Consider the following 17,696-nt stretch of genomic DNA (forward strand, 5'->3'; position numbering starts at 1 on the left):
CAATGACTCTCCAGCCTCTGTATGGCTCCTCTTTTTCAGCTGTTCTGGCTCTTCGCTCCTGCATGGGTCCACGGGAACCCTATTAGTGGTCTTGCTGTCCTGGGGGCCACCAAGGCCCTCTTCTTCCCTGCTGCCTCCAAGTAACTCCATCCAAAGGGCACAGCTGTGGCTTCTGATGGCTCCTGCTCCATGTGCTCAGCATCTCAAGCCTTAAAGTGGCCGCAGCTCAAAACGCTCAGAGCAGTTTTTTCTTTCTCTCATCCTGGTTTCTCCCACCTTCATGAACTCCATAGGTCTCTCCTCCTCTTCCCCTGAGCTCTAGCAGCCCCAGCTTGGCTGATGTTACATTTTTATAGTTGTAAATTGGTTGATTTGTGGGAGAGAGTGATGCTGGGGACTGCCTATTCCACCATCTTGACCAGAACTCCCTTCTGATCCATTTTCCATTTCATTCATTCTTTTTTCAGCTTTTCTAATCTGCTGTTAAACCCATGCATTGCATTCTTACTTTCAGTGATGGTACTTTTTATTTCTACAATTTTTATTTGATTCTTTTTATTGTTTCTAATATTCTCCATCTTGTCATTTAATTTCTTAAATATAATAATCAGCTCTAGCCTCTGTGTTTAACTGATTTATTATTATTATTTAATTCAATGTATTTTTATTTTTATTTTTTTATTTATTTTATTATTTTTTTTAAGTTTACTTATTTTTTTAAAATTTTATTTTGTCAATATACATTGTGGTTGATTATTGTTGCCCCTTACCAAAACCTCCCTCCCCTCCCTCTCCTCCCTCCTCCCCAACAATGTCCTTTCTGTTTGCTTGTCGTATCAACTTCAAGTAATTGTGGTTGTTATATCTTTTCCCCCCCACCCCCGGTTTTTTTTTTTTTGTGTGTGTGTGTGTGTGTGAATTCATATATTAATTTTTAGCTCCCACCAATAAGTGAGAACATGTGGTATTTAATTCAATGTATTTTTAAATGAGACAAATCTATTTAAAACACTATACCAAAAACTGAATCTACTTATCCCCACGCAATTAGACCACTGCAACAGAGGAAGTGATTCCTTGGAATAGTAATTCTTATTAAAATGGCTTCAGAGACAAATGAGGAAAGCAGATAACTGTCTCATAAAGCTATAACAGATAGCCTCCATAAACATCTGGCATCCTCTTGATGTTATAACTAGAAATGGTTGGAAACGTACATAATGGGAACTGCTGAATTCTTTACTTAAGGTTTCATCAAAAATAGCCATAGTATGGACTAATGAATACAAAACTATGCTATCTACCCTAAGTGAATCATTGTGCAGTATATGTGTGTGTATTGAAACAACATATTGTACCCAACAAAAATAAACATGAATAAAACTGACAAAACTCTAAAAAAAAGTTAATTTAAAAAGATGGCTACAATATAAACATTTGTCTAAGTATTCCTTGGCACTAATAAGGCACCTGCATAGTTCCTTTGTGCATGGTCCTTATTCAAACATTGGATCCTTGACATTCCTTAGATCTACCTGAAATTCTGCATTAGCTTCTTGGTTTACCATCACACAATGGGTATACAAGGGATACACATGAAATATAGACCATCCATCTTTGACTGTACTACAGACAGATTGGCTTTAATGAAAAGTTGATAAATTTGGCATCAGTCAGGATGTAAGTGAGTCCAGCTGTGTGTTATACTTGGTAACAAGAACCAGAGATTGATGGGGAATCTCTCTTTCCTTGAGTACACCGGGATCTTTATTGACTTTATTTTGGGGGTCTGATCTTTCCTTTTACTTTTAGCCTCAGAAGCCAACATTTGCTTCATGTTCACATATTTCCTCACTTTCTTTTGCTTCTCTATGCTCACCTTGCAGACTTGTTGCTTTCTCCAAAATCTCAAGCCAAGTACAATTATTTTAAAGTCCATGTTTGCTGACTACAATCTCTGACTTTGAGGAATCTATTTCACTTTTTTTTTTTTTGTATGAGTGATTTTTTTTAATATATCTAATGCCAAATATTTTGCATGAAAAAATTGTAAAAATTATTTGAGGCTCTGGGTGATGTTTTTTTCAGAGATGATTTACTTGTTTCTTGCATGCAATAGGGTAAAAGCAGATCACTTTACTACATTTGGGGACTGAGTGGATGTAAAGTTGGACTTTTTTTGAGAGCTGTGTCTGTTTCTTGTTTACCCTTATTCCTAAGATTTAGCCCTTTGAAGTCCCAACTAAAATCCCAGGGCATTTTCCAGACTCCCCTTCTCTGTGGCCAGCCTATATTTTACTCCCCAGTTCTCAGAGATTGTCTGTCCAAAGCTCTGTTCAAATTTCTTCTTCTCAGCCAGCTTTTTATTTAGCAAATATCCTAAGGAAACAAACATCGTCAACAGTTGGACTCACCACTTTGGGGTTTCACTTTTTTCTGGGATTTTGGCCCTGCGTGTTCTTTCTTCCTTGGTATATGTAGAGCTAGGGCTGGGTCTGGGGCTCACAGACCCCTCAAGCCCATTGTCCAGACCGGGTGATAAACACACACACACACACACACACACACACACACACACACACACACACACACACACACACACACACACACACACACACATCTCAGAGCTCGGCAGTCCAAAAAGAAAACTCAACTGCTACTGGCAAAGAAAAACTAAGCAGCTGCAAGCAAAGTAAACATGCTCTATTTTTAGACAGGAGCTCTCTGCCAGCCAGCCAGGCTGCTTCACAAACTCAAGAACACACAATAGCAATAAACTAAAAAGATACATTGGTGTGTATGCACACTAACTCCACCCACATACAACTTATTTACAAAGAATGTACTGCACCACCCCCAACCAGATCAGAGGCAAGGAGGCCTGACTAAACTATTCTATTTTCCTCACAGTATATTTCTGATATCTTCATATAAAAAAGCTTTATTTAGTCCAGCTTTTCTACCTCTTTTTAGCTGGAGGATTAGCCTGAAGCAAACCAGTCTACCAGCGCAGGAATGGGTTGCCATATTTTCTAAATATTTTGTGAAACATGTTTCATGTCACTAATAATATAAACATTATTTTCAAAAAACACTGTGAATTCCTACAAATATTAATATTACCTAAAGTATTAATAAAAGTAAAAATTATCAAATCAATCCCAATATTTTTTTACATTTTATTCACCATCAGTATTACTGAAATTATATTTTGAGTAGTAGGCAGAATTCTTGGAGTAAATTATACAATAATTTTGAGACTCTATCTTTATTCTATTTAAGTTTTGCTCCTCATAACAACCTCCTATATTACTGGGCTTTCTGCATTATTTCTTGGAAAAAAATTTTTCAATATTAATATAAATACTACCCATTATTTTGTAGAGTCCAGCAGGTCATGTGCATGTTAGGTGGGGCCATGGGACAATTCATTGTGTGACTAGGCAGTGCACTGCACAATGTCTAGCCACCCTGGCCTGTTTTTTTTTTTTTTTTTTTAATTTTATTTTGTCGATATACATTGTGGCTGATTATTGCTCCCCATCACCAAAACCTCCCTCCCTTCTCCCTCCCCCCCTCCCCCCCAACAGTGTCCTTTCTGTTTGCTTGTCGTATCAACTTCAAATAATTGTGGTTGTTATATCTTCTCCCCCCCCCCTTGTTTTTGTGTGTGTGTGTGTGAGTGTGTGTGTGTGTGTGTGTGTGTGTGTGAATTTATATATTAATTTTTAGCTCCCACCAATAAGTGAGAACATGTGGTATTTCTCTTTCTGTGCCTGACTTGTTTCACTTAATATAATTCTCTCAAGGTCCATCCATGTTGTTGCAAATGGCAGTATTTCATTCGTTTTTATAGCTGAGTAGTATTCCATTGTGTAGATGTACCACATTTTCCGTATCCACTCATCTGATGATGGGCATTTGGGCTTGTTCCAACTCTTGGCTATTGTAAAGAGTGCTGCGATAAACATTGGGAAACAGGTATACCTTCGACTTGATGATTTCCATTCCTCTGGGTATATTCCCAACAGTGGGATAGCTGGGTTGTATGGTAGATCTATCTGCAATTGTTTGAGGAACCTCCATACCATTTTCCATAGAGGCTGCACCATTTTGCAGTCCCACCAACAATGTATGAGAGTTCCTTTTTCTCCACAGCCTCGCCAGCATTTATCGTTCATAGTCTTTTGGATTTTAGCCATCCTAACTGGGGTTAGATGGTATCTCAATGTGGTTTTGATTTGCATTTCCCGGATGCTGAGTGATGTTGAGCATTTTTTCATATGTCTGTTGGCCATTTGGATATCTTCCTTAGAGAAATGCCTACTTAGCTCTTTTGCCCATTTTTTAATTAGGTTGCTTGTTTTCTTCTTGTACAGTTGTTTGAGTTCCTTATATATTCTGGATATTAATCCTTTGTCAGATATATATTTTGCAAATATTTTCTCCCACTCTGTTGGTTGTCTTTTAACTCTTTTAATTGTTTCTTTTGCTGTGCAGAAGCTTTTTAGTTTGATATAATCCCATTTGTTTATTTTTCCTTTGGTTGCCTGTGCTTTTGGGGTCGTATTCATGAAGTCTGTGCCCAGTCCTATTTCCTGAGGTGTTTCTCCTATGTTTTCTTTAAGAAGTTTTATTGTTTCAGGGTGTATATTTAAATCCTTAATCCATTTTGAGTTGATTTTACTATACGGCGAGAGGAATGGATCTAGTTTCATTCTCCTGCATATGGATATCCAATTATCCCAGCACCATTTACTGAAGAGGCAGTCCCTTCGCCACTGAATAGGCTTGGTGCCTTTGTCAAAGATCAGCTGACAGTAAGTGTGTGGGTTGATTTCTGGATTCTCTATTCTATTCCATTGGTCAGTGTGTCTGTTTTTATGCCAGTACCATACTGTTTTGGTTATTATAGCTTTGTAGTATAGCTTAAAGTCAGGTAGTGTTATGCTTCCAGCTTTATTTTTTTGGCTCAGCATTGCTTTGGCTATGCGTGGTCTTTTATTGTTCCATATAAATGTCTGGATAGTTTTTTCCATTTCTGAGAAAAATATCTTTGGAATTTTGATGGGGATTGCATTGAATTTGTATATCACTTTGGGTAGAATGGACATTTTCACTATGTTGATTCTTCCAATCCAAGAGCATGGGATATCTTTCCATCTTCTTGTATCCTCTCTAATTTCTCTCAGCAGTGGTTTGTAGTTCTCATTATAGAGATTTTTCACCTCCTTGGTTAACTCAATTCCTAAGTATTTTATTTTTTTGGTGGCTATTGTAAATGGGCAGGCTTTCTTGATTTCTCTTTCTGCATGTTCACTATTGGAGAAAAGAAATGCTACAGATTTTTGTGTGTTGATTTTCTATCCTGCTACTGTGCTGAAATCATTTATCAATTCCAACAGTTTTTTTGTAGAGGTTTTAGGCTGTTCGATATATAGGATCATGTCATCTGCAAACAGGGACAGTTTGACTTCATCTTTTCCAATCTGGATGCCCTTTATTTCCTTCTCTTCTCTGATTGCTCTGGCTAGTACTTCCAACACTATGTTGAATAGGAGTGGTGAGAGTGGGCATCCTTGTCTAGTTCCTGTTCTTAAAGGAAAAGTTTTCAGCTTTTCCCCATTCAGGATGATATTGGCTGTGGGTTTGTCATATATGGCTTTAATTATGTTGAGATACTTTCCCTCTATACCTAACTTATAGAGGGTCTTTGTCATGAATGAGTGCTGAACTTTTTTTTATCAAATGCTTTCTCAGCATCTATAGATATGATCATATGGTCCTTGTTTTTGAGTTTATTAATATGGTGTATCACATTTATTGATTTGCATATGTTGAACCAACCTTGCATCCCTGGGATGAATCCCACTTGATCGTGATGAATAATTTTACGTATGTGTTGCTGTATTCTGTTTGCTAGTAATTTAGTGAGGATTTTTGCATCTATATTCATCAAGGATATCGGCCTGTAGTTTTCTTTTTTGGTTATATCTTTACCTAGTTTTGGTATCAGGATGATGTTTGCTTCACAGAATGAGTTTGGGAGATTTGCGTCCGTTTCAATCTTTTGGAATAGTTTGTAAAGAATCGGTGTCAATTCCTGTTTGAATGTTTGATAAAATTCTGCTGTGAATCCATCTGGTCCTGGGCTTTTCTTTGTTGGGAGCCTTCTGATAACAGCTTCAATCTCCTTTATTGTTATTGGTCTGTTCAAATTTTCTACGTCTTCACGGTTCAGTTTTGGGAGCTTGTGTGTGTCCAGAAATTTATCCATTTCCTCCAGATTTTCAAATTTGTTGGCGTATAGTTGTTTATAGTAGTCTCGAATGATTCCTTGTATTTCAGATGAATCAGTTGTAATATCGCCTTTTTCATTTCTAATTTTTGTTATTTGAGTCTTCTCTCTTCTTTTTTTTGTTAGCCATGCTAATGGTTTGTCTATTTTATTTATCTTTTCAAAAAACCAACTTTTTGATTCGTTGATCCTTTGAATTGTTTTTTGGTTTTTAATTTCATTCAGTTCTGCTCTGATCTTAATGATTTCTTTCCGTCTGCTAACTTTAGGTTTGGATTGTTCTTGTTTTTCTAGTTCTTCAAGGTGAAGTGTTAGGTTGCTCACTTGCCATCTTTCTATTCTTCTGAAGTGAGCATTTAATGCAATAAATTTTCCCCTCAATACTGCTTTTGCAGTATCCCACAGGTTTTGGTATGATGTATCATTGTTTTCATTAGTTTCAATAAACTTTTTGATTTCCTGCTTGATTTCTTCTTGGACCCATATGTCATTAAGTAGAATGCTGTTTAATTTCCATGTGTTTGTATAGTTGCCAGAGTTTCGTTTGTTATTAATTTCTAGTTTTAATCCATTGTGGTCTGAGAAGATACATGGGATAATTCCAATTTTTTTGAATTTATTGAGACTTGATTTGTGACCTAATATGTGATCTATCCTGGAGAATGATCCATGTGCTGATGAGAAAAATGAATATTCTGAGGTTGTTGGGTGGAATGTTCTGTAGATATCTGCCAATTCCAATTGGTCTAGAGTCTTATTTAGAACTTGTGTTTCTCTACTGATTCTTTGCCTAGATGATCTGTCTAATATTGACAGTGGGGTGTTCAGGTCCCCTGCTATTATGGTATTAGTGTCTATTTCCTTCTTTAGATCTAATAGAGTTTGCTTTATAAATCTGGCTGCTCCAACATTGGGTGCGTAAATATTTATGATTGTTATGTCTTCTTGATGGATCAGTCCTTTTATCATTAAGTAGTGTCCCTCATTGTCTCTTTTTATGGTTTTTAGTTTAAAGTCTATTTTGTCAGATATAAGAATAGCTACTCCAGCTCGTTTTTCTTTTCTGTTTGCATGGTAAATCTTTTTCCATCCTTTCACTCTTAGTCTGTGTGAATCTTTATGGGTGAGGTGGGTCTCTTGTAGGCAGCATATAGTTGGGTCCTGCTTTTTGATCCAGTCAGCCAGTCTGTGTCTTTTAATTGGGGAATTTAAGCCTTTTACATTAAGAGTTGTTATTGAAAGGTGTTGATTTATTCCTAGCATTTTATTGGTTGTTTGGTTGTCTTAGGTGTCTTTTGTTCCTTGCTTTCTGATTTACTGTTTGTTTTCTGTGTTTGTTGGTTCCTTAGGTTGTAGATAGAGTTTTTGTTAGTTTGTTTTCTCTTCATGAATGCCATTTTTATTATACTAGTGGGTTTTGATTTTTCTTGGGTTTTTATGGCAGTGGTAGTTATTTTTCAGGAACCAAACCCAGTACTCCCTTGAGGATTTCTTGTAAGGGTGGTCGTGTGGTGGTGAACTCCCGCAGTTTTTGTTTGTCTGAGAAATATACTATTTGCCCCTCATTTCAGAACAATAGCCTTGCAGGGTAGAGTATTCTTGGCTGGCAATCTTTGTCTTTTAGTATTTTGAAAATATCATCCCATTCCTTTCTAGCTTTTAGGGTTTGTGATGAAAAGTCTGATGTTAACCTGATTGGGGCTCCCTTATAAGTGATTTGACGCTTCTCTCTTGCAGTTTTTAAGATTCTCTCTTTGTCTCTGAGTTTTGCCAATTTGACTATGACATGTCTTGGAGAAGGCCTTTTTCGGTTGAATACATTTGGAGACCGTTGAGCTTCCTGGATCTGAAGATCTGTGATTTTTCCTATACCTGGGAAGTTTTCTGCCACTATTTTGTTGGATATGTTTTCAATGGAATCTCCATTTTCCTCCCCTTCTGGAATACCCATGACTCGGATATTTGAGCGCTTATGGTTGTCTGATATCTCTCTCAGATTTTCTTCCACGTCCTTGATTCTTTTTTCTTTCTTTTTGTCTGCTTGTGTTATTTCAAACAGCCCATCTTCAAGTTCAGAGGTTCTCTCTTCAACTTCGACAAGCCTGCTGGTTAAACTCTCCATTGTGTTTTTTATTTCGTTGAATAACTTCTTCAGTTCAGCAAGTTCTGCTACATTTTTTTTCAGGACATTGATTTCCTTGTACATTTCCTCTTTCAGATCCTGTATACTTTTCCTCATTTCATCATGATGTCTAGCTGAGTTTTCTTGTATCTCATTCAGTTTCCTTAGAATTATCACTCGAAATTCCTTATCAGTTATTTCAAGGGCTTCTTGTTCTATAGGATCTAGAGTTTGAGATTTATTAACTTTTGGTGGTGTACTTTCTTGATTTTTTGTATTTCTGGTATCTTTTTTTTGGTGTTTATTCATTGTGGCAGGGGGTTTCACAGTCCACTAGTTTGAGACTAATGAGTAACTAGGATGTTGCTGTGGTTGCCAATTTCGTATGGCTCCCTCCGTGACTGCTCAGTTGGCCTCTAGTGCCTTGTGTGTGTGGTTGCCTCGGGTCTTGGGCTTCTCCGGGGAGCCACCTTTGTGGTCAGCTTGGACTCTGCTGGGCTGGTGGATCACGTACCACAGGGTGTGTGATCTCTGTTGAGCTTTCACTTCCTGTGCAGGACTTCTCCCTGTTCCGTGTGCTCTGGCCCAGGCTGTTAGATCGTGCAGTGGCGACCCCACCGGGTGTGTGGTTTCTGTCGAGTCTCCACCTCCCTGGCCGCACGTCTCCCCACTCTGTGTGCACTGTGCTGGGCTGGGGCGTGTCTTCTGCACCCCTGGTCTATCAGCTGGGCCTTCAAGACCCTGCTCAGCACCGCCTCGCCCAGGAAGTCTACCAGGTTTCTGCTAGGCACAGACGACCGGTCTCTCTGGGTGCCTTTGTAGCACTATGTAGATCTTTCTCGGGTCTTGTTCACCTTTGTATCCCCCCAGTATAAACCGAGTCTAGCGCCCACATGCAGCCTGGTCTCCGGCAGGTTCAAGCGGACCTGGGAACTCTCCTACCACACTATTCCCAACCAGAAATTCGTTAGGCTTTTTTTTCAAACTGGTGGCCGCAGAGATGGTATCTGCCTCCCAGTAACAGGGAGTTTACCTGGGGCCGGAGTCCAGGGTGTGGTGGAGTGACAGTCGGCCTGCCCGTACTTCCTTGCCCTCCCGACACTGGCCGGGGACGCCCCCCGCCACCAGCCCCGCCAGAGAACCGCGGAGGGAGTGGGAGCGGAGGCCGGTCCGCAGGCTCCGGAAAGCCCCGCGCCAGGCCAAGCAAGTGGGAGGGCTCAGTGATGGCCGAGCAGGGCGGAGCTGCCCGCACCTGGGAAAATGGAGGCAGCACTGGGGCGGTGAGTGGCCTGGTGGTGCAGGCGGGAGCCGCGTGGGCATCCACCCCCCGAACAGAGCTGTGCCAACACCCTAGCCTGTTAACCAGGAGCATCACCCCAATAATTATTAACAAGCAAAAATGTTTTCACAAGTTTCCAAAATACTCTTTAGGACTCACTAGAGCCTTTTTTTTTTTTTTTTTAAAGATGACCAGTAAGGGGATCTCAACCCTTGGCTTGGTGTTGTCAGCACCACGCTCAGCCAGTGAGCGAATATGGGATCCGAACCTGGGGCCTTGGTGTTATCAGCACCGCACTCTCCTGAGTGAGCCACGGGCTTGCCCAGCCAGGGTCCTTCTTAAGGGGCCAAAGGGTAGTATGGACCAGTCGCACTGCGTATTCCGTTACCTGCACATCTGCAGAACTCCTAAAGCCATCCTAAAATCTAGTGAAAGCAAGGTAGTGTTACTACAGCTTATGAGGAGGGGTGCTCATAAACTGGCTGGATTAGTACTTCAGTGATAATGACTGTGAGAAAAATAAAATAGTTTAGTCAGGCCCCCTCACCTCAGGTTTGGTTGGGGGGTGGTGCAGCACATTCTTTGTAAACAAGTTGTGTGTGGGTGGAGTTAATGCCCGTGGGCACCCATGTCACTTTTTAGTTTGCTGCTATTCTTATGTGTTCTAGAGTTTGTGAAGCAGCCCCGGTCAGCAGAGAGCTCCTGTCTAAAAATAGAGCATGTTTACTTTGCTGGCAGCTGCTCAGTTTTTCTTTGGACTTTGCCAGTAGCAGTTGAGTTTCTTTTCAGACTGCCTAACTCTTAGATGTGTGTGTGCTGAATAAAGCTTACTATTCCTTCAACCAAGGCTCCAAGGACCTTTTTCTCTTTACCAAGCTCATAGACCTGCGTGTGAAGAGTTTGTGACCCAGTCTGGACAATGGGCTTAAGGGGTCTGTGAGCTCCAGACCCAGCCCTAGCTCTACGATGACCTTTAGTATTGTTACCTACCAGGTTCCAGGCACTGAACTGATTTAATCCTGTTATCTTAATCCTCTCAACAACCATATAAAAAGAAATTATTATTACCAATTTAGAGATGAGGAAACTGGGGCTCGGCTCGGAAACTTGATTGCCCAAGAATTTAAAACTATTAAGCACTTCCGTGATTCCACAGCACTCTGTTCTCCTCAAGGCTTCTGATCTCTTTTTTTTTTTTTTTTTTTTTTTGGTCGTTTTTTCATGACCGGCACTCAGCCAGTGAGTGCACTGGTCAGTCTTATATAGGATCCGAACCCGCGGCGGGAGCGTCACCGCACTGCCAGCGCGGCACTCTACCAACTGCGCCACGGGCTCGGCCCAAGGCTTCTGATCTCTTTAAAGCTATGCCCCCTCCCCTCTCCCCGCAGGGGTAGAAGGAGGTAAGCTGGTTGGAAGGACTTGAGAAGGAGAAATGGGTCGAAAACGGTCCTAACGTGCAACTTGCTATCAGCTCAACTCCGCCCCACTCCCGTGCCCTAGGAGTTGCCCAGGGAGCCCACTTCCTTACGTCGGCACTGCAGCGACTAATCCTAGTAGCCTGGACTTCGGGGGCATTCTGAACCCACTGTCCCTCACTCTACAGCAGCACCTTCCTCGTGGCCCAGTTTCCAACGCCCTGGGCCACCCCCTCAGCCCCGCAGGCCCTACAGCCACGGGTCCAGCAAACCCTCTACTCCCAGACCAGCGGCAGAGCTCACGATTGATTCCCTGGGCTGTGGGCCCCAAGTGACCGGTTCCCGCCCCCAAGTTGGCTCCGCGCGCGCCCCACTTGCTGCGCAGGCGTGCTCCGGGCCTGGGCTGGCCGGGCGCGCCTCCGTTCCCTTGGCAACGCGGTACACAAGTGCTATCCCTGGCAGCTCACGATGTGCTTCGGCAAAGCGGGTGAGGGGAGTTTCGGGGGAGTGCGGAGTAGGGGGTCGGGGGAAGGGTGGGGAGTGGGAAAGACGAAGCGGAAGGAAGTGCAGTCACCCCGCTCCAGGGAGCTGGGTCTGGGCTTTGCAAGAGCACTGTCGGGCCCTGTGCTCTGTCTTCCTCCGACCTTCCTCTCCCCCAACGCGCTCACATGGACGGAGGTGCCTTCCCTCATACGGAGTTTCTCCTCTTCCTTATTCTTTAGAGACGTCGAATAACTACTCCTTTGGAACATGTCAACAGAGGAAGCTCTTTCCTCACTACCATGCCCCAAACTTGTTGGGGAACAAGTTTCTTCCTCTTAGGGGATCGCCCCGCAGAGGGCCTGGGTGTTACATATTAGAAGATGTGAGTATTCCTCTCCCCTAGGGTGGGTCTCAGTTCTCTGGCTGTCGAAGTATACTCAAGTTTCGTGGGGAAAAGCTCTACGGGTTTTGTGATCTTTAGGGTCCCAATATGAGAAAGTGCCCCGGTCTCCTGCAACCGGCTGTTTGAGCCAATGCTGGAGATTAAAGGACCATATTGCTCCCACTTTCACATCCTTACTAAACGCAAGCGTTGCCTTCATATAGTCCCCACTCCATTCCCACCTCCAAGGCTTGTGAGCCAATGCTAGTTCTAGTTACCTTGCCATTAGTCCAAATTCAGCTCCATGGGGCTCAGAAGACTGGTTTCATTGGAATACACAGCAATGTCATTTATTCTGTCTGTCCACATCCCTTTGCAAAGTTACCTGTTTTACTTGTGTAATTGTGTGGTCTTGACTTCAAAGGAGTCAAGAAAGAAAGAGCAATCTCTTGCAGAGAAGGTTTGGATGGGAACATTCTGAGTTCAGTCCAATTTGATGGCTGTAATGTTCTGACTAAGAGTTCTTGCTGTTGTTTCTTTGTTTTTTTAAATACCACTTGAAGACGTATGGCTTGGCATACAACCTAATTAAGATACCAACGAGTATAAAAGGATATACTTGTGGAGCCAGAACAGCCCTGAGGTTTAAGCCAATCAACAAGGTAATGTGCTGGGATTTTAGTGTGACCCATGTAGCTGCATGTATCTACATTGGAGAGCAAAAGGCAGGGAGAATATGCCCTGAAATTCAAAAAAGTAGGCATTTAGGCGAAAGCTATTAAGAAGCCCATTTGAGAGGCTTGGGCCTTAACACTACAAATGTGTATGTGGGTGTCCTGGGGAGAGTGGAAAACAATTCACTGAAGAAATGGTCCCAAGACATGGCTTCAGTGCTGAGATGACCGAGGTCAAAATACTGGAAGCTGTGTTTGTGAACCTCACATTATCTTGTCAGTTAAAAAACAAATTCCAACTTTTCCACCCTGTTTTGTGATTGGATCTCATGTCTAAAGTCTTCAGTATAGGATCCTAATCTCTTGTTGGATATTTTCCTGACGCTCAAGGGGAAGGGATACTGGCTCTAAAAAAATAGCTCTGAGTAGGGTGGTGGGGGTGGTGGGGGTAGTGGCTGCAACAGGCTGCCTCGGTTCTTTACCCATCCCAAGTTTCTTTCTACTACCTGTGCATTAAGTACCCTTAGGTAGCTGTACTCCCATATCTTGGTTTTCTACTTACCACCTACTGTAGGCCTGTTTCTATAACTTAAGGTGGCTGAACCATACATAGCAGGTTTATGAACAGGAAGAGGATGATTTTGTTTTTCCTACCTGGAAGGCTTTATGTTTACATATGTATATCACCCTCTAACATACTGATCTTTTTCTTGCAACAGGATATGACACCTTACCCAGGCATGTACCAGAGAACAACTCCTCAGGAGGAAAAACACAAACAAAGTTTTGCTCCTTTTAATGTCTTGATGCCTCGATTTAGGAACTATTCAAAGGACACTTATTATCCTGGGTATGTCTCCTCTTTTCTGGTGTACTTCAACACAAAGCAATAGGAAAAGAAGTACATAAAGAAGAGACTACATCTAAACCATCCCAGTTAAATAAGAAACCACCCATCCTTAAAGACTTAACCTCTTGCCTTTCAGATGTCTGGCACTGTAGAATTGTAAAATTATAGTTATTTATTCAGTAAATATTTATTAATGTACCAGGCAGTTTTGTAGGTACAGAGATTTTACAGTAAACCCATCACAGAAGGCTCCTGATTTCTTGGAGCTTAAAGGATTCTAGAGTACAGATGGATGAGAAGCAAATACACAAGAAAATATCAATAGTAATAAGGACAGTGACTATATAATCTATTAGTCAATCTGTGGCACTTCTGACAGTGAAAAGGGGCCTATTAGCAATCAGGACAGTAGTCATAAGCTAAGACTGTCATGGTCAAACCATGAAGAATGGTGACCTGATGATGTGCTATGAAGAAAATAAAAAAGGATGGTGATATACTAGGAAGTGATGGGCGGGACACTCCTTTAGCAAGGGTTGTCAAGAAAGGTCTCTCTGAGGGCATGATACTCGATCTGAGATCTCAATGACAAGACCAAACCAGCCTTGTGAAGATGTGGGGACAGCATTCCAGGCAGAAGGAACAACAAGTACGAAGGCTGTGAGTTGGGGAGGAATTTGGTGTGAGGAAGAAAGAAGGCTACTATAGCTAGAGTGTAATAAGCAAGGAGAAGATGAGAACAGAGAAGGAAGAGCGGGGACAGAGCATATGGCCTTGCAGGCAATGGGCTCGTTCTAAATGCTTTAGGAAGTCATTCAGGATGTATGCAACTGTAGGGCAAAGGGTCAAGATCCCTTCTTTTACAAATGAGAAATCCAAGGATCAGAGAGTGAATGTGCCTTTCTCAAGCTTGCATTAAGGAAGTGGAAATGTTCAGTCTTGACCCTGATGCGCACCCTAAGTGTTCTTGCCCCACAGTAAGGAGTCTACACTAAAAGACAAAGTGTTATGAATAAAGGCAATTTTTAAATAATCTTGTTGCCAAGAAAATTTAACTGGTTCTGCTTTGCTGCCCTTAGAGTGAAGACAGATTCTTGCTGCACTTTTATCGCCAGCTTCAAATCACGGGCAGTACTAATTCATCACTGTTGTAGATCTCTTTCATCACCTTCTACTTCTGGGATCTTCTGGTCTCTCAGCTAAGGATACTGAGTTGCAGAAGTATTTCTTAAACTAGAGTCGATCTTTACTCTAGCTGGATGTCAAGACTGGCTATCCTTAACACTAACATCTAATTAGCAATACGTGAATGCTTGTACAACATTAAAAAGCTAATTAGTCTGCTGCCTTTTCCCAAAGGATTAGGCCTAGTTCAAAGACGACAGTGGTACTGATGGAGTTCATGTGTGGTCATTAACTCATTAGACATATTTATATTTTTATTTCTAGTCCTGGCACATACAACCCAGAGAAGAAGCCACCTCTAAAAATTGCTTGGCCAATGAAATTTGGATCTCCAGACTGGGCTCAGGTTCCATGTCTACAGAAAAGAACCCTGAAAACAGAGGTAATGAGACTGGACTTCTGCGGAGGTTTCGTATGTATCAGGGATTCTTAACCAGGAGTCTGTGAATGAACTTCTTGGTCCCCTGAAATTACTATAAATATATATACAATTTTGTGTGTATATGAATATGAGGATATTTGGGGGGAGTTACACAATTTCGTTAGATTTTTAAAGGGGTATATGACTGAACAAAAGTTAATTTCCTTATTTGATCCTTAAAAATCTTTTATGATAGGTACAGGAGAAATATCTCTGTGTGACAGAGGAGGACGCTGAGACTCAAATAGATTAAGTGATTTGTGCAGCTGGAATTCAGATCTGTGACTCCTAATGCAGTGCTCTTTTCATCACACCTCTCAAGTATTAGATCATCAGGGAGCTGTAGAGCATTCTGGTTAAGAGCATGGATTCTGGGGACAAAACTGCCTGGGTTCAAATATCAGCTCCCATATTTACTTGCTGTGTGATCGTGGGCAAGTCTCTTAATTTTTCTAAGCCTTAGTTTTCTGATCTGTCAAATGGGTATAATAATAGAATCAATCTGATAAGGTTGTAAAGATTAATTGAGATAACATGGGAAAGCATTTAACACAGTACCTGATGATATAATAAATACTCAATCCATGTTAGTCGTCATAATTCCAGAGGTGCCATTGTTTTTTCCTAGTGGAACTTTGAATTAACTTCACAAATTTTTTTTTTTTTTTTGTCTTTTTGTAACCGGTAAGGGGATCGCAACCCTTGGCTTGGTGTCGCCCGCACCGCGCTCAGCCAGTGAGTGCACCGGCTAGCCCTATATAGGATCCGAACCCGCGGCGGTAGCGCTGCTGCGCTGCTGCGCTCCCAAGTGCCGCACTCTCCCGAGTGTGCCACGGGGCCAGCCCCCACAAATATTTTTAAATGCCTAATGTATTAACATCCTTGTGCTAGGGCCTATGGATAACATTCGAAAATTATACATATGATCCTTGTCTTCAAGAGACCTACCAACTACTTGGAAATTTGCCAAGTGGCAAATTATTCCTACCTTGATATATACCATAGTAAGATGATAAAGGCTAGATGTACATCTGAATGTTGAGAGAATCACTAAGGCTAGACTACTGTGGGGTTCGGGTTCAGCTGGGCCACATATCTACAAAGTACAGTTCTATTTTGCACAGCAAAGAAGACCAAAGGCAGAGGTTCTCATTAGAATATTAAGCTAGACAACGTTCTTTCATTGCAGCTATCCACAGACAAAGACTTTAGAAAGCATCGGAATCGTGTGGCCTACCTAAGCCTGTATTACAACTGAGAAGTGGTGACTACCGTCACGTGCTCCTTCTGATCACAGAATCTCCAGGACTGAGGACAGAGCTGCTCTTCTCCCTCTGCATTACTGTGGCCTTCTTGTCCGCCAGCATGGGGTCCAGGGAGGGGCAGGGCGCTCATGACTGCTGTATGAGAGCATAAAGACTAGCTCAGAGTGTTCCATCTCCATCTGCTGGTTTGTGATATATACTTATGTAGATGGGTCTAGGGGTTCCTGCTCGGTGCTCGGCTGGATTGTTTCATTTTACTGAAATACTTGTGGGCCCCTGCCCTCTAGCTCTAACTCCCAGTCACCAGTTTTAGAAATTCTACCATAGCCATGGTGTAGAAGGCTGTTGGCCTGTACATATCAGGGGTTTGGATGGGATTTGGGCTAGTTAGATACAGAGGATACTTAAATGTAGATTAAAACATTTATGTTTTAGGTGCTCTTCCAAGTTTTTGAGTTCCCTGGCATGGAGTAGGAAGGTCCTGATTTGGCTGCCTTTGCCACATTGACGTAAAAGTCACAGAACCCAAAATTCCCCCTTTCCCATTACTCATCTGTTTAGTCTGTTAACATATATTTTGAGTCCCTACTAAGACAGGGTGATAATCACTAGAGATGCAGCAGGAATCAAAATAAACTCAACTCTTAGCTTCTTGGGCCCGGCCTGAAGTCTGAGGAGGAGTCCCCAAGGAGGCAGGTAACTTGGGACTTCCCCCCAGTCTGAATGACACCCTGAAGCTTTACAAGTTAGTATGCAGGTATAAAGGTCAGAACCCACAGCAGCCACATTCAAAGTACTTATCCAGACACTCTGGCCTGGAAGGTAATCCTTTTCCTTCCAACACCAACCGAAATAACTCAGGTATAGTTCATTCTGGATTGGCACTAAGTGTGGTCTCCCTTATCTTTTCATGGGAGGAACCCACAGGGGCATCTTAGTAATTACCTGAAACGTGGCAAGTTGCAAGCATCTGGATACCAAATAGAAACTCCCAGTGGCCGCAGACAAGCTCTAGCCTACTGTAACCTCGGGGCCACCCTAGTGAGTGTTAGCTGGAGAGAGGCAGTGAGAGGCGAAGCTTCCTGGGTGCATGCTGCTGAGGGGCCTAATTTTTTAAGGGCCAAGATCTTCTGAAATAGGACAGAAAAATCTGTTTTGGAGATCAAATCGGAATATTAAAATAATAATAAAGATACCTCAGGCTAAAAACTTACCCAATATATAGGCTTTAATCCGATGATTTAATGATTTCTATTAGCTTGTCAAGAAGTATAGTATTTATGATTGAAATAAGTCAGAATTAACTGTTATCACCTCTTCCA

At 41.9% G+C, this 17,696-nt stretch overlaps 1 protein-coding gene across 2 annotated transcripts; it reads left to right on the forward strand.

Annotated features, from left to right (window-relative positions):
* The first annotated feature begins 11,582 nt into the window (after positions 1 to 11,582).
* On the forward strand, positions 11,583 to 16,367 carry CIMAP3 (ciliary microtubule associated protein 3). 2 transcript variants are annotated; one of them, XM_063107147.1, is made up of 6 exons: positions 11,583 to 11,601; positions 11,837 to 11,979; positions 12,543 to 12,641; positions 13,373 to 13,503; positions 14,953 to 15,070; positions 16,299 to 16,367. In XM_063107147.1, the coding sequence occupies exons 1-6, from the start codon at positions 11,583 to 11,585 to the stop codon at positions 16,365 to 16,367; spliced, it is 579 nt and encodes a 192-aa protein (XP_062963217.1). The 2 variants fall into 2 exon arrangements, with proteins under 2 accessions (XP_062963217.1, XP_062963218.1); XM_063107148.1 differs by lacking the exon at positions 12,543 to 12,641.
* Positions 16,368 to 17,696: the final 1,329 nt, after the last annotated feature.

Source organism: Cynocephalus volans, chromosome 8 (genome assembly GCF_027409185.1).
Source record: "Cynocephalus volans isolate mCynVol1 chromosome 8, mCynVol1.pri, whole genome shotgun sequence".
Classification (NCBI taxonomy): Eukaryota; Metazoa; Chordata; class Mammalia; order Dermoptera; family Cynocephalidae; genus Cynocephalus; species Cynocephalus volans.

Coding starts and splice junctions, on each gene's coding strand:
- CIMAP3 (XM_063107147.1), top strand. Junction 11,980..12,542: donor GGTGTTACATATTAGAAGAT/GTGAGTATTCCT, acceptor TACCACTTGAAG/ACGTATGGCTTGGCATACAA. Junction 15,071..16,298: donor AAAGAACCCTGAAAACAGAG/GTAATGAGACTG, acceptor CTTTCATTGCAG/CTATCCACAGACAAAGACTT.